Raw genomic sequence first — 15,669 nt, 5'->3', positions numbered from 1 at the left:
GGATTGAGCCCCCAACCCGGGCATGTGCCCTGGCCGAGAATCAAACCACAGTCTCCTGGATCCTAGGTCGATGCTCAATCGCTGAGCCACACCCAGCTGGGTGAGGGAGTGTCTTTTATCCAAGCAAAGACTTAGGCAGGAAACTCTGAACCAACTTGCACCAACTGGGAAGGGGACCACCAGAAGAGAAATTGACTGTAGAACAAGGAATATGCAGAATTTAGGTTCAGCCAAAGTCACAGATATTTTCAGGCACATCTTGATATGGGTCGTGAGGGGTGACAGGACCAAAACCTATACAAATTAGTGCTGGCAGGAGAGAGCAAATAAGACCAGCCATGAGCACCAATGAGCTTTCAAGTAAAATCGTTGGCTGTTGCTTTATAAGTACTATATCCCCTGTCATAGATACAGGCCTTTAAGGACACTGACAATTTAAACAACCCTTGCCCTTGTACATATAAAGGTTATTCCAATGCTTTTATCTATTAGTTCAACAAATGTGTATCATGGGACACTTATGTGCCAGGCAATGTTCTAGAGGTAGGTGTATCACTCTAACAACAACAGCAAAGACAAAAGCCCCTGCTTTGTGGGCTAGTAAGTTCTAAAGGGAGGAGACAGACAATAAACAAATAAGAAAACCCTCTAGTATATCAAAAAATGAGAAAGTCTATGAATTTTAAAAGGACAAAGAAGGGGGAGGCAGGGGGATTGCAATGTTAACTGGGTGGGCAGGGGAGACCTTACCAAGGATGAGATTTTGAACTAGGACTTGAATGTGAAAATGGTACCATGTCATTATTTGGGACAATAGCATTCCAAAGAGAGGGGCCAGAAATCCTTACAGCTGAACTGAAATAGAAAACAAAGGAGGGATTTTGCATATGTGAGTGATAATTTGACTTTGGTTTAATAATATCATGTAGTTGGGTTTGTCTGGGATTGCCACCCTGGGGTAGGAAAAGGGGGGGGGGAGGAGAGAGAAGCTGCAAGACATGCTACCCTGATGATCCAGGTGAGATATAATGGTGACTTGCACAGAGATGATAGAGGTGAAGGTGGCAAAAGTGGTCTGATTCTGGATAGAGCTCACAGAACCTGCTGGCGTACGTGGGATGTTAGAAAGATAGAGGCCTCAAAAATGAACCAAGTGTTCAGAACTGAGCATTGAAAATATGTAGATAGAATTGAATGAGAAAGAGAAGACTGGAAAGAGTAGGTTTGTGGGGAGAAAGTTGATAAGTGAATGGTGCCTATGATATATTCAAATAGAGGTGTTGAGTAGGAAGTTAGAAATATGAATCTGGAGTAGAGGGGAGTAGCCTGGGCTAGATCATTTGAAAGTTTTTTGTATTAAAATTCATGAGATATAAAGAGAACTTCCATTCCTTAAACCAGGAGTCTTTAGTATCTGTGTGCAAAGACCCATGTTCCTCCATGTCATTTTTAAGATTTAGTCAGGAGGTCTATGACTTCTTGTGATTTCCACATAGAATTTATGGACCTCATTACCCTGAGATCTTCCATCTGCTCTGGGTTGCAGGTCTGAACCTGGGCAAAAGTAAGAGGCAAGATAATTCCAAAAGGAATCTCAAATTAAAAATGATTTTTGTGACACTGTATTTTCAAACATATTTTGTTTGTTTTTTTTAATCTTTATTGACGAAAGTATTACAAACGCCCTCTTCCCTCTCATTCCCCTATTGATCCCTTCCTCCCCACTCCTTTACACTCCTAATTACGATATTTCAAAATTATTTCCTTAATTGTTTGTAAGGCAATGTGTTTTTCTTGGTAAGCTGTTCTAAAAGTTGGCATCTGTAAAACCTGGGATATAATCTTCAATTTATTAAACAGATTTAGTGCTAAAGGAAACTGAAACCCTATACTTCAAAGAAAGAAAGAAATGTAGGGACCACAAAGTGAATCTTACCATAGTCGTATAAGTGTACCAGTCTCTGCTATAATATGAAAGAATTGGAGATTAGCAGTCTTTCCCTGTAAAGCTTTCAGACCTTGGCTTTGACCAACAAGCATTCTTATTTAACAAACAAAGAATATTTCTCAAGTAAAATTCCATACTATATGTGTAGACTGTCATTGCATATTTGAGATATCTTTTACAGATTTAGTTGTAATATGAGTTGATTCATTTGTTCTAATATTCTCCCACCTATTACAACCCCAGTTATTCTTCCTAAGATGTAAATATAACATAGATTCCACATCATCATCCTCATGTCACAAATCATGACCTGAATCCTGTTCTTGCAATAAACAGAACTGAAACAATCTTGCAATTCTTTAAAGTTACAATATGGTGCCTGGTATTAAACCATGTACCATTGATTTGCTGTTAGAACTAATAAATTAATTTAATAAAGTTGCAGGATACAAAATCAATATATAAAAACCTGTTGCATTTCTATGCACTAATAACAAACTATCAGAAAGAGAAATTAAGAAAACAATCCCTTACAATTGCATCAAAAAGATTAAAGTACTGTATTTAATATTTGAAAGTTGCTAAGAGTGTATATCTTAAAAGCCGTCATCACAGGAAAACTGTTTGGTGACAGATGTTAGCTAGCCTTATCGTGGCAATCATTTTGCAATATATACATGTATCAAAAAATTATGTTGTACATCTGAAACTTGTACGTCAATTATACCTCAATAAAACAGTATGAACAGGAATAAACAAACAAACAAATGAACAAAAACATGCATCATGGATTAGAAAGTAGTAGCCATTTAAAAAACTATCTTGGTTTCTCCAGTAATGTCCTTATACTCTCACAAAGAGCCAAAAATGCAATATATATGGTGTTCCTTGGCCTGCTCATACTCAGCTTTGGCTCATATACTGGAACCTTCAGTAAAAATATCTATACTGTTTAAATTCTCCAAATTATTTCCAAACTTAATGAAAGCAAAACATGTTTGTTGAATGAATTAACTATTTGCCAAATTACCATATAAAGTATTTATTTTCTTTACAGATTAAATAGTAATGATAAAAATGCTAATTTGGAGAACTTTCCATGTTCATTTCTTTTTAATCTTCGCCCGAGGATATGATGTTTACTGATTTTTAGAGAGAGAGGAAGAGAGAGAGAGAATCATCAGTGTGAGAGAAACATAAGAATGAAATAAAAACATTACCTTTGTATGGAAAAAGAGAAATAGAGTTATACTTGGAAGTCAATGAGTCCATACTTTGGCATAAAGTTGTTACATATCATTGGCTCAGTAATTTCTCTTTTTTAAAGAAGTTAGTTCATAGTAAACAATATAAGCATTTTTGCCTCTTTATCCATAAGTATCTTAAATATATGGGCATTTGTATTAATATTGCAATTTAGATTCAAATATTATTTATTCTGGATTCAGATATGTAGTTAGAAATTTTATTTTAAGACAGGATAATCAATTCAGTCTTCAAGTAAATATTTGTTTTCTATACAAGAAGAAAATAATTTCATCGTTTAGCCATGAACGGTGGGGGGAAAATTAGTAACTTGAGATAAATCCCAAATCCTACATGCAATATAATATTATTCTGTCTACCAAAGTGCTTTTGCGATGCTATATGAACGTCTTACAGGGAATCTACACATACAAAAGTCTCCAGTGTTAGCCTTGCTGATCTCATCACTTAAACCAAGACATAATAATGATTTTTTGTATTTTAATGTCTGAAAGCTATGTGATACTGGAAATTTAGACTGCCCAGCTTGTGGGTTCATGTACATGAGTAAACCATGACGTGGTGCTGATCACAGAAAAATAAAATTAAGCATTGTGAGTGATATTGTTTGTCATGATGGCTGAAAATGACCAGTTCAGCCACAAGAACTCCCATGTGGTGCTCATATGATGAACACTCACAGCTGGGTGATAGTAGATAATGTTGTGACTTAAATATATAGCAAATGTAATGCAGTAAGAACCTGATATAGGAACTATTCTAGAGAACAGCAATAATTGTATTTTTTGAGACAAGAGTGATTTCCACTAGCTTGTGTTTTTGTGGCTATATAGAAATATATAATTGAATAAGGATCGTGTGACTTTTTGGGAAAAAGCATATTTAAGTGACATAAAGCTTTGTACCTATATTTCCATAAATAGATGAGTATAACCCATTGAGCACATAAACTATTAACAATTTGCTGTAACCTTAAAATGAAATTTTTTCATTATCAATAACTTTGAGATTAGTTTTGCTCTGTAACTATGATCATCCCTGTGTGATTTTAATATTGCCATTCTTCTTACATATATATTATGAATATTTTAATATATCTTTAAGGATAAAAATGTTAAGAGAGACTTAACAGCTAACCCACTTAGGTGACATGCTCATTCATATATACTTCTCAGCCTTGATAGTAAATAGTCAATTTATACCTGTACTCCCAATATTTAGAGTTCCCTTCCTTGTCTCTTACTGCAATGCTCAGATCCACACATCATTTCCAAGAGAATGTCAGTTACTCTATTTTGATTTGTTGTACTATATAATAACATTGAAACTAATATGTTTAACTAATGCTAAGACTCAGAAAATTAAATAGTTTGTAAGTAATTTTAAACTTTTATTTAAATAATGACAAACTTACAAGGAATGTAGCTAATTTTTGAAGTGCTTCATCTGTTGATACACAACAACTAAATGCAATGAGTGAACCTTAAGTAGATCCTGAATAAACTTAAAACACTCTGGCTGCTTAACCTCAACACAGTCAATAGGATGAAGGAAATTATACCACAAATTATATGACTATCTCAGTGTTTGTTTTTTCTTCTCTTGTTGCCTGAGTGTGAATTTCCCAAAGAACAAATATCTAGGGAGCGCTGGATTGCAGAAGAATAGGGACAACATTCACTCAAAGATCTTACATATTTTATTGATGCCATACGCAGCAGTGAGCCATTATATCCATTTTGGGAAATCTCCATAATTTTCAGCTTATAAACTGTTTTTAAAAAATATATCTTTATTGATTTCAGAGAGGGAGGGAGAGGGAGAGAGAGAGATAAAATATCAATGATGAGAGAGTCATTGATCGGCTGCTTCCTGCAGGCCCCTGACTGAGGATCGAGCCCACAACCCGGGCATGTGCCCCGACTAGGAATCGAACCGTGATCTCCTGGATCGTAGGTTGACGCTCAGCTGCTGAGCCACGCCCGGCCGGGCAAAACTTAAGACTTTTCTGCATTTTACGTGTATGTGACTTGAGTGGTGTTAACAATGTTTTTATTTAGCTTAATCCCGACAACTTTGTACTTTAATAGAACATTCTAAACATTGCAAAAAATCTATAAGAGGTATTTTGGGGACAACTAGGGAAATTTTAATATAAAATGTGTATTATATGATGTTATTGAATAAATATTAATATTTTTAGTGTGATAATTATATCTAGGAAATTACTTGTTCTTAGAAGATACATGGTGAGGCATTTAAGTGTGAAACATGTGTGCTACTTGCTTTCTAAAGATTTTCATATATGTGCACTCACAGCACATACATGACATATACTAGCATATGAGAGAAAAAGAAATGACTATGGCAAAGTACAATTCATGAACCTAGGTATACCGGTGTTCATTGTAATCATATACCCACTTTTCGGTGGACTTATATATTTTCAAAATAAGAAGTTGAAGGAAAATGCTTATTTTAAATTAGTAAATGAACAATTCTGCTTAACTTTATATTAAATATCAATGTTCTATCTCTGTATGAGCTATCTTGTGAAAATTTTAATTGATCTGAAAACTTAGAAAGGTATTGACGTTTTAAAGGAAACTATGCTTAATTAAGAAAAATGTATAAGAAGGAAGGTGGTAATGACTTTATACTTTTGGGGTGATCATCTTAGGAAACTTTGGGTGAATGTCTCTATGCTAAAAATACACTATTAATTTGGAATCTAGCATTTACCCAGGAAGTGCACATAATAGGAGGTTCACAGCCATGATATCACAAGTGGTAGGTGGGGAGAGACTGAATTAATTTAGATTAAAAGCAAGGTTAAGTACCCACCTTATAATTGAAACATTGAACAAGAAATATCAGATAATCAGACCTCTTTTCTCTAAGAAAGTTTAGGCAATCACAAGATTTTGAAATTAAAAATTCTGTCTTTTAAATACATTGTTAATTCTAAGTCTTTCATCTATTTCTGCACTTATAGGAGGAGCCGAAGACAAGACGTGAGACATGGCAATCCACTGACCCAATGCAGAGGATTTAATCTCAAAGGTAGTAAAAAGGAGCGATGGTCAAACTTGAGAAAGAGTAGCAATGCTCACCCTAGCCAGTTTGGTTCAGTGGTTAGAGCGTCAGTTGAGGGCATGAGGGAGGCAAGCAATCGGTGTGTCGCTCTCGCATTGATGTTTTTCTCTTTCTCTCTGAAAAGCAATGGGAAAAATATCCTCCGGTGGGGACTTAAAAAAAAAAAGACTAACAGTGCTCCATATCTCATTTCAGTTAGGGAAAGCTTGTAATAGACTCAGGTATTTCATTCTAAAGAAAGATTTGCTATGAAAATTCTTGGTATTCATATATGGTAATTAAAAATTAAATGCTATTTGTATGCCTACTAAGAATTGTGAAAAACAAAAGTTTGGGAACTTTCAATATTTGTCATTTTATAATTGGCTTATTTCACTTAGCATAATGTCTTCCTCTGGGTTCATTCGTGTTGTACCATGTGTCAGAATATCTTTCTGTTTAAGGGAGAAAATATTCCATTGTATGTTTATATTATTTTTTTATCCATTCATCCATCTCTGGACATTGATGGTTGCTTCTACCTGTTGGTTACTGTGAATAATCCTGCTCTGAATATTGGAGTACTACAGTGGCTTTATTTTACAATCCATAACCATTCCATATACTTTTGATAATCTTGCCTTGTGTCTTACAATTTATCTAACCCCTTTCTTCCCATTCTGACGTGGAGCTATCATGTTGTTATACTTTCCCCCTAACCCCCTGCCCCCACATCGCCCAGCCTGCAGAAGTAGCTCCAGGCAGAACTCCTCCAGGCTCACCAAGGTGCTCCAGTTGTGCCTTTGTTAACAATTAACACTGAGGCTTCCATTGCTAATCTTTTTGAATCTGAGTGTTATTTTAGTAAAGAATGACTTTCTTGTTACTAACTACATCAACTACAAAGATAAAATTTAGACACATTTTACTTAGTTGCTCCATACATGTAACTGAAGGAATAAACTCCAGTTATCTTTTCTCTATTTACTGAGTATTTACTGAATATTTTCTAAATTTTGGGTCCGTTCTCCTTAATAGTTGTAGTGGTCACAGTGGTAGGAGTATTGGCAGTGGAGGTAATGAACAAACATCGATGTTGATTTTGTGTTGGAACCTGAGCTAACTGGTTTTTTATGGATTATTTCACTTAACGTTCGAGAAACTCTGCTCGAGTAGGGTGTATTTATTTTCCGGCTTTATCAGTGAGTATTCTGTCCATGTATAAGCTACCACATGATTATACTAAATGCTTTTCCTAATTTAAGAATTTTATTAAAGGACCTGTACAAAATTATTATAATCTATGTTTTAGAGCCAAGTAAAACTGAGACTCAGAGGGCTCAATTAATTTATCTAAGGTTACACAGTCAGTAGCAGTGAAATCAGGATTTTATCTCTGTTTCCAAAGCCTGTGTTCTCAACCACTGCATCTCACCGTGGACACACCTTGCTTCCTGCCTTCTCCGAGTTTTCTGAATTTTTTTTATAATACATTGAGTATGGTTAGGGGTAGGATGAGCCCGGCTTCAATATTGCCTGGCACTTACTAACTCCTAAGCTAGGATATGTTTCCTCATAACTTAGAGGCTCAGTTTGCTCAGCTGTGAATAGCTGAGAGAACCTGAGTCACAAGGATGTTGCAGTAATTAAATGTTCGAAGTGATACTAAATGCATTCCTGTTACTGTTATACCTCTGCTAGTTGATGTAGAGTAATTCTTGAATAAATATTCATTTCCTTATGCCTTTTTCTCCTTCCCTTTAGACTAAACAAAACAGATAAGCAATGTACAGTGGTGGGCAAAAATAGGCTTATAGTTGTGAGTAAGCAAAACAGAATTTATAAAGCTACTGTAATTATCTTAACCTGCATATCTTTTTCCATATGAACAGCTATAAACCTACTTTTGCCCACCCCCGTATAATAGCGTGCTTGCTAAATGGTTAAGACTGCCTTTGGGGGCTGCCATAATTGACCACCACTGTATATAGAAACAGACATTCAAATAGGAGAATATGCTCTAAATTCCAGTTTCTCTCTCTCCATTTACTTTCGCTCTCCAGCATATAGAAATGCAGCTGAAATTGTTCAGTACGGAGTAAAAAATAACACCACTTTCCTCGAGTGTGCCCCCAAGTCTCCGCAGGCATCTATCAAGTGGTTGTTACAGAAAGACAAAGACAGGAGGAAAGAGGTAAGAACACAGCGGGATCAATCGGGGCTTTGGAAAGAGCTTTAAATCACCAGCCCTCAGTGCGGTGCAGATCAAAGGAAAAAGGAAAAGCACGTGAACATCCTTTTATGTCTTAGGGATGACAAGTGCCACCTTCTGTAAAATCCTTTGTCCGTGGAGTTGATGGATTAATTAGAAATCCTCTCTGCCTACTCACCTCTACAACAGGGTGATTGAAAGAAGAGCTTGGGCACTCGGACGGGGTAGTGATGTGAGGAAGCATTTATAAAGGAAACAAGATGTGTGCAAATCCAGAAGCCAAGTGCTCACACAACAGCAGCTTTGTGTGATTCACAAGATAAAAGGGCCTTAAAAAAAAAAAACTTGTTCAATTTTCCTCAGCCAAAAATTACCCTAAACTATAACCCTTATGGTAAAGAACATTTTTCTGCTGTGTGGTAATCTGTTTCCACTGTTTTATTATTCATAACTCTCGGGGCTTGGTTAGGTAATATAGGGAATCATTGTTTATGGGACCATTGCCTTTATTTAGTGATTCGGGGGGGAATTAGATTTCCAAATAAAAGAACACTTACATTAGCCTTTTGCTGATTGGAAAGAGCTGTTTTAAAAGGGAAACACTGTAAAGTGGCATAGGGTGAAATATTATAAATAATGATTTCCATAATATCGATGCCATGTTGTCCTGATAATGACAGGAAAAAGAGACATGTATATATAAGGACTTCGAGCAGTCTAAAATGTAATTCTGTTTGCAGTGCATCGTGAAGTCTGATGGAGGGAAGGGGAAGGAGTCTTCTTTATTTATGTGTGTTCAGTATGGGGGCAGTTTTGGTCCTAGCTAATTAAGGCTGTGTAGACTGGCTACACCTCGAGCTATAGAGTGTAGACACTGCACCAGAGTTACTAAAATGGATGTTGGCTCCATTTAAGAAAATACTTTCTAACTCTCAGAACTGCCTATCCAAAGACGTTATGAGCGGTTTAGGAAATTGTGTGTACCCTGTGTCTGAAATATTAAACATAGGCTGATGAACGCTTGCATGGGAAGGGATGTATCTATCTGGAGAAAAGCTGAGCTGGATGGACTTCAGGACCCCTTCTTGCCCCAGAATTTAATCAACGATACTAAAAAACTTTTTAAAATATTTTATTAGTAAGAAAATTGTTTATTTGATATTTATTTTCTATGCTACAATATCTGTCATCAAAGAAGCCTGGAGGTTTCTACAGTCTAATTGATTTTAAATTCTTTTGAATGGATATAGATTATAATAATAACTGCCCTGCAAAGTAGCCTGGGTTAGAAGTCACAATGTGTGATGATGATTAACGCATAGAAATTGAATTCTCAGGCTAGAACATGATACATGGTCATCAACCATCCTTCCTGAGAAAGTCTGTCTGTCTGTATGTTAATAGGGAATCTAAAGTTCGAACAGGGATTATCTAGCAAAAATAAAATGTTTTTCTTTTATTCAGTAGAAAGTTCAATAGAATAATATACTTTACGTGAATATAATTTTTATTACTTAAAATTAAAGTGGATGAATATACATAGCCTTGAATACAAGCCATAGAAATTAATAAATTAATTTTAAAATGGAATGTTATGAATTAAATCTCATATGATAATTCTAATGTCCTATTTCAGAATTTTCAAGAATGTGGAGACTCATATATTAGTGTCTTAACTTTTTTCAATCAAAAACATAAGATGCTATAATTTAAGGTTATGAAATTATTAACTCTAATATAATTATAAAAATCTAATCTGTGCTGAATTTAAGCAGAGCTAAAGTCCACTAGTTCTAACTTTAGTTAATGTACTATTAATATTTTATTAAATTTATCCTAATTCTTCCTTAGTAGTTTCGGCAAATACATAACTATTTCTCATGTCAATGATATATAAATATTGAACTTTTTTTTTAAAGTAAGAAAAATTATAAAAACTAGTGGAGAAAAGTACAAATAGTTTTAAATAATAGAAAGTGAAAAATAAAAGCCCTCCTCCCCTTGACCTTAAAACTTATTCCGGCCCTAGCTGGTTTGCCCAGTGGTTAGAGCGTAGGCCCACGGACTGAAGGGTCCTGGGTTTGATTCCAGCCAAGGGCACGCACCTCAGTTGCAGGCTCAATCCCTAGCCCCAGTTGGGGCGCATGTGGGAGGCAACCATCCATGTGTCTCTCTCATATCGATGTCTCTCTCCCCCCCACACACTCTCTCTGAAAAGCAGGGAAAAAATAGCGTTGGGTAAGGATTAAAAAAACCCACAAAACTTATTCCCACTTCCCAAAGTATAAGGCTCCCAAAATGAAATATTCAATCATTATATATTCCTCCAAATATTCTCCATCATTTTTCTATTCCCCCCAAACACACACACTATTTAATATCAGTATATATGGAGCTATCTCATTTTTCTTGGTTGCATAGTTCTCCATTGTATGAATGTACTTTAAGGTTTTTTTTGTTTGTTTTAGTTTTTTAAAATATATATTGATTTCAGAGAGAGAGAGAGAGAGAGAGAGAGAAACATTAATGATGAGGGAGTCACTGATCGGCTGCCTCCTGCAGGCCCCCTGTTGGGGATCGAGCCCGAACACAGGGCATGTGCCCTGAGCGGGAATCAAACTGCGATCTCCTGGATCCTAGGTCGATGCTCAACTGCTCAGGGCTAAAGCTACTATTTGTTTTTGTTTTTTTTCTTGTTTTTCCTCTTAAAAACATTATGCAAACAAAATCTGTATACTTGTAAGAATATATCTCCTAAACAAATTATTGGAAATAAAATTTCTGCACAAAATACTATATATATATTACATACATATTATATAAATATTGTCAAATTGACCTCCAAAGTTTTTCCCAATTTTGCACAAAAAGAAAAAGCTTCCTTTTCTTTCATTTCTGAATGTATTTCTACATTATTTAAACTACTTCTGATGCACATTTAAACTTTAAAAATTAAATTAACATCAAAACGTTGCTTTACCTACTTTAGTCTTTACTTCCTCCTGCTCTTTCTTTTCTAGTTCTGTTCTTTCGTCTGTGTTTCAACACTATACTTTTTTGTGCTTTTGTGTGTGGGTAACTTTTTATCTAAAAGAGCCTTTCTTTGATTTGGACCCCATTAGTAATAAATATACATTTACACAGAAATGTACCATTTAGAAAAACACTTCACATGCATTCCTTTATATTATTTTGGGTCAAATTTCTTTTTTCCTCAGTGAAAGCTTATTCCAGAGTATACATGTCAAGGAAATTCTTACCACTTAGGTTTTTAATCTGTTTATTGATAATACTGTAGCTGGACCTGTAGGTTCGGTGGATTTCCAGCATTTATCTAATGTCTAGCAAATGATAGTTTGTTTTTTTAAGTTTAAGCCTATAGAATAATTATATATTAACCACATAGCTTTTTATTACTTTTCCTTGGAAAGTAAAACCACTTACAAGTCTATATGACAATGACATTGCAGCTTTTATTTTTAGTGATTCTTTAGTGGGGAATAATTGGAAAAAGTCTTTGACAATGTTCAAAACTGCCTCTGCTTATATAATTTTTAGTTAGGAGAATATTTATTCACTCATTGAAACAGGTGAAATCCATCCCTTTTATTGTTGCTTCACGTTTTCACTAACAAGTTTTAATTTGTTACAATAAAAGGTGAGAACTCCGGGATGAAAGAGATATTTTAAATTATGTGTGAATATCATTTGCTCTATATGTTAACTGTGAGTCACATTCCAAAAGCAACCAAAATTCTGGGCTTATCTGTGAAGAAACGGCTTCAATCCAAAAGCAATGCACTTTAAGCTATTTTTGGCAATATGGGTGATCACTTCACCCTCTCTTTAATAGATTCAGTTCCCTTGAGATAAGCTCTCCTGTGCGAAAGAAGGAAATGGGACTGGCTTAAAATTTGTGTCCACTAAGAAGGACGTTGCTTAGTATTCCATCCTTTTGCCAAATGTGTGGAAATCGGCCTTATTCTGTATCTGTTGCCCATATGCTTTTAGAAGAGCCAGAGTTGGGTGCTCAGAACTCTCCTGCCTGCCTTTCAGGTCAAGCTGAACGAGCGCATCATCGCCACCTCCCAAGGACTCCTGATCCGCTCCATCCAGGACTCTGACCAAGGACTGTATCACTGCATCGCAACGGAAAACAGCTTCAAGCAGACCGTAGCCAAGATCAACTTTAAAGTGTTAAATTCCGAAATGGTAGCGGTTGTAACAGACAAATGGTCCCCGTGGACCTGGGCCAGCTCTGTGAGGGCTTTGCCCTTCCACCCCAAGGACATCCTGGGGGCCTTCAGCCACTCGGAAATGCAGATGATCGACCAGTACTGCAAGGACACGCGGCAGCAGCCGCTGGAGGAGGCCCCGAAGATGAGAGGGGACTACGGCAAGCTCAAGGCCCTCATCAACAGCCGCAAGAGCAGGAACAGGAGGAACCAGCTGCCGGAGTCCTAATGTCTTCTTACCTGGGGCCCTGCTTCCCCCAGTCTGTCTTCAGTGATCCAACTTGGAACGAAGAATCTTGCTCTTACCCGTGGGCAATGCCCGAGGTTGATTACACAGGCCTGCAGTGAATGTTACCTGACCCGCAACCAGCATGCTTTTCTTGTAGGGTACTGACTAGCCGTAGACATGTCATGGTCCTCATGGTGCAGATAAATATTTAAATTAACCTAGATTTTATTTATGTCTTTATTTACCTTTTCTTCAAATCATTACGGTGGTTGTCAAGCTAGAATTCTTACGTCCCTTGGTTGAACGAGGGCCGTAACCCCGTGACCTTCCTTCCTTGCTTTAAGGATTTTTCATTGTCACCGATTTTATATATGCAAACAAATACCAAATCCACAACTTTTACATAGTAAAGTAATATAAATGCATGTGACAGAGTAGCCGTCTAAAGAAATGTAGAAGAGAAGAATCGACAAAGAAGAGGGCATCTGAAAGTTACATAAAAACAAAAGTGGCTCCTAAAGAGAAAAGGAGTTTATATGCTTCCAGAGAAATATGTTGTTGGTTACTTTCAATTTTGTAAAAATTGTCAGTAGCTGAGATCTGTCATGGACTCTTGTTCCCTCGTTTCAGAAGATAAAATGAATGACCCTCACTATAAATGTCTTTGATCTGAGTTATGTCAGTATAGCATTTAAGTTTATATTCTTATGTTACTGTCTTCCAAACAAAAGCACTTTTTTTGGAAGTCATTTAAGTTATTCTAGACTGAGAGACTATAATCTAATACTTTTTAATAGATTATTTAGTTCTAATTTTTTAGTCTCTGTGGCAAGTTAAACAATATAAGAAGAAACACTTTTTGAAATTTCAAACATGTATTTGAGGCACAAAACCTACCAAAGTGGAATAATAAGAAAAACTGAAGAAGAAAATGCAATTTTATTAGCAAAAGTTTATAAAAAACATGACTAGGTTTTAACTTTAATAATTAATTCCATAATTAACTTTTTTTTTTTGGTTTACCAACCTTAGATATCATATTGATTTTTAAGTAACCAGTTCATTTTTAATGATCTTTTGTGTGTGCTGGAGAGGTGTTCATTTTGTGGAGAAATGAAAAAAACAACAACACACTTAGTCTGAACAAAAATAGACATAACTTTCTTTTGAAAGAATGTTAATGCATTGTGTTCACTGGTATGTAAATACAAATGTGGGAAGTTTTGTGATGAATAAAATAATTATCTTCTAGTTGTATGTTTGAATCATTTTATTAGAATAATTTAATATTGAGTTTTTTACTCCAAATAACAATTAGATGAAAGAAACATGGAAATTTTCTTTGTACTTTCATATTTCTTTTAAAGTCAAAAATGTTGCTCTTTTATTTTATTTACCTTTAAAGATATTTTCATGTTTCCAGGTACAAACAGAAATTGCATGATACACTTAATCAAAATTTAGTACAAAAGTTTTATTTGTGGTTAGCAATCCCTGAAGAATGTTATCAAGGTAAACATGTCACCTTTTGAAGCACTGCAATATATACACTTCAAGAACTAAAAATCATTGTCAAAATGAATGTAATCACTGATCATTAGAATCTAAGAATATGATTAATTATCTAAGTGGTGGTAAATTATATTATAAGAGGAGGCCTCAAGGGGGTAAAAATAGTTGAACAGAACATAAATATGTTCATTTTAAAAGAAAAGCTATTAATTAAATCTATTGTTGCAAATGTGTATGATTCTAAAGTAGTCTCTAAAGCAAATTATATAAATAATTTGCCTACATAAAGAGTGTAAATAAACCTCTTTATTTCTCCTCTATGTGCAGAAATAGAAAAGTGTGTAAAGCCAAAACCATCTTCTGTGTTTATGGTCAAGCTATTCTGTGTACAGAGTTGAAAGTACAATTGTTGTAGAGTCAAAAGACAGGGGAAACTACACAGGTCTTCTTGCTTCATATAAATTCAACTGATAGATGATAAGAGTGTTTAGTTTTGTAATATTATTTGTGCTATTTAATACCTTTTACTTTAACATTATTAAATTGTATATACTTTTATTACTTTTAAAATTATAGAAATCCTTGAACAGAGCTCCCAAATGTAAAGAAAAATTTCTTTTTCAAAAATATTGTTAACATATACTGAATGTTGGTGGTTGATTGGTTTTATTTTGTGTAGTTTGACAATTCAAAGACTTAATATGTTTTCCATGTGTGTTGTATATAACATTTCCTAGAAAAGCACTTTTTTCAAAGTGTAGATTTGTGAATAGATTTTTAGCATGATGAAACTGTCATTACAGTGAATGTTCACTCTGTGTAAGAAAATAAGCTAAATGTAGTTAGTAAATTAATATTTAATTGGATACTGAATAAAGCATTTGCCTGACAAAAGTTAGATTTTGAGATTTCTTCTATTTTGGGGCTTGCAATAATGGAAGTGGAGAAAAAGGAAACAACAAAAATTAAAAGTTATCTCAACAAATCTATCAATCCCATGATTCTACACTACTCTCTAATTGCTTCATTCTCAGTATCTCCCTTGCTTATATTTCAACTTACCCTTAATTTAAAATAATTTTAACATATACCTTATAATTTTAATGCATTTCTGGAGCTTCATATTTTCTAAGTGAAGAAAAACTTTGAGAAAAAGATGACAGTTTCCTATATTTATTCTTCTAGCTAAAGT

General features: G+C 35.0%; 1 protein-coding gene across 1 annotated transcript in view; it reads left to right on the top strand.

Annotated features, from left to right (window-relative positions):
* Positions 1–15,371, top strand: part of SEMA3C (semaphorin 3C) — a 164,732-nt gene extending 149,361 nt beyond the window's left edge. The window contains exons 16-18 of the mRNA XM_016199829.2: positions 6,210–6,277; positions 8,353–8,483; positions 12,558–15,371. Of these exons, the coding sequence (XP_016055315.1) occupies positions 6,210–6,277; positions 8,353–8,483; positions 12,558–12,965 (607 nt within the window). The 3' untranslated portion in view covers positions 12,966–15,371. The remainder of the gene's footprint in view (positions 1–6,209; positions 6,278–8,352; positions 8,484–12,557) is intronic.
* Positions 15,372–15,669: the final 298 nt, after the last annotated feature.

The sequence above is a fragment of the Miniopterus natalensis genome, chromosome 10, assembly GCF_054644295.1.
Source record: "Miniopterus natalensis isolate mMinNat1 chromosome 10, mMinNat1.hap1, whole genome shotgun sequence".
NCBI lineage: Eukaryota > Metazoa > Chordata > Mammalia > Chiroptera > Miniopteridae > Miniopterus > Miniopterus natalensis.
This window is presented reverse-complemented; position numbering and strand designations above follow the sequence as displayed.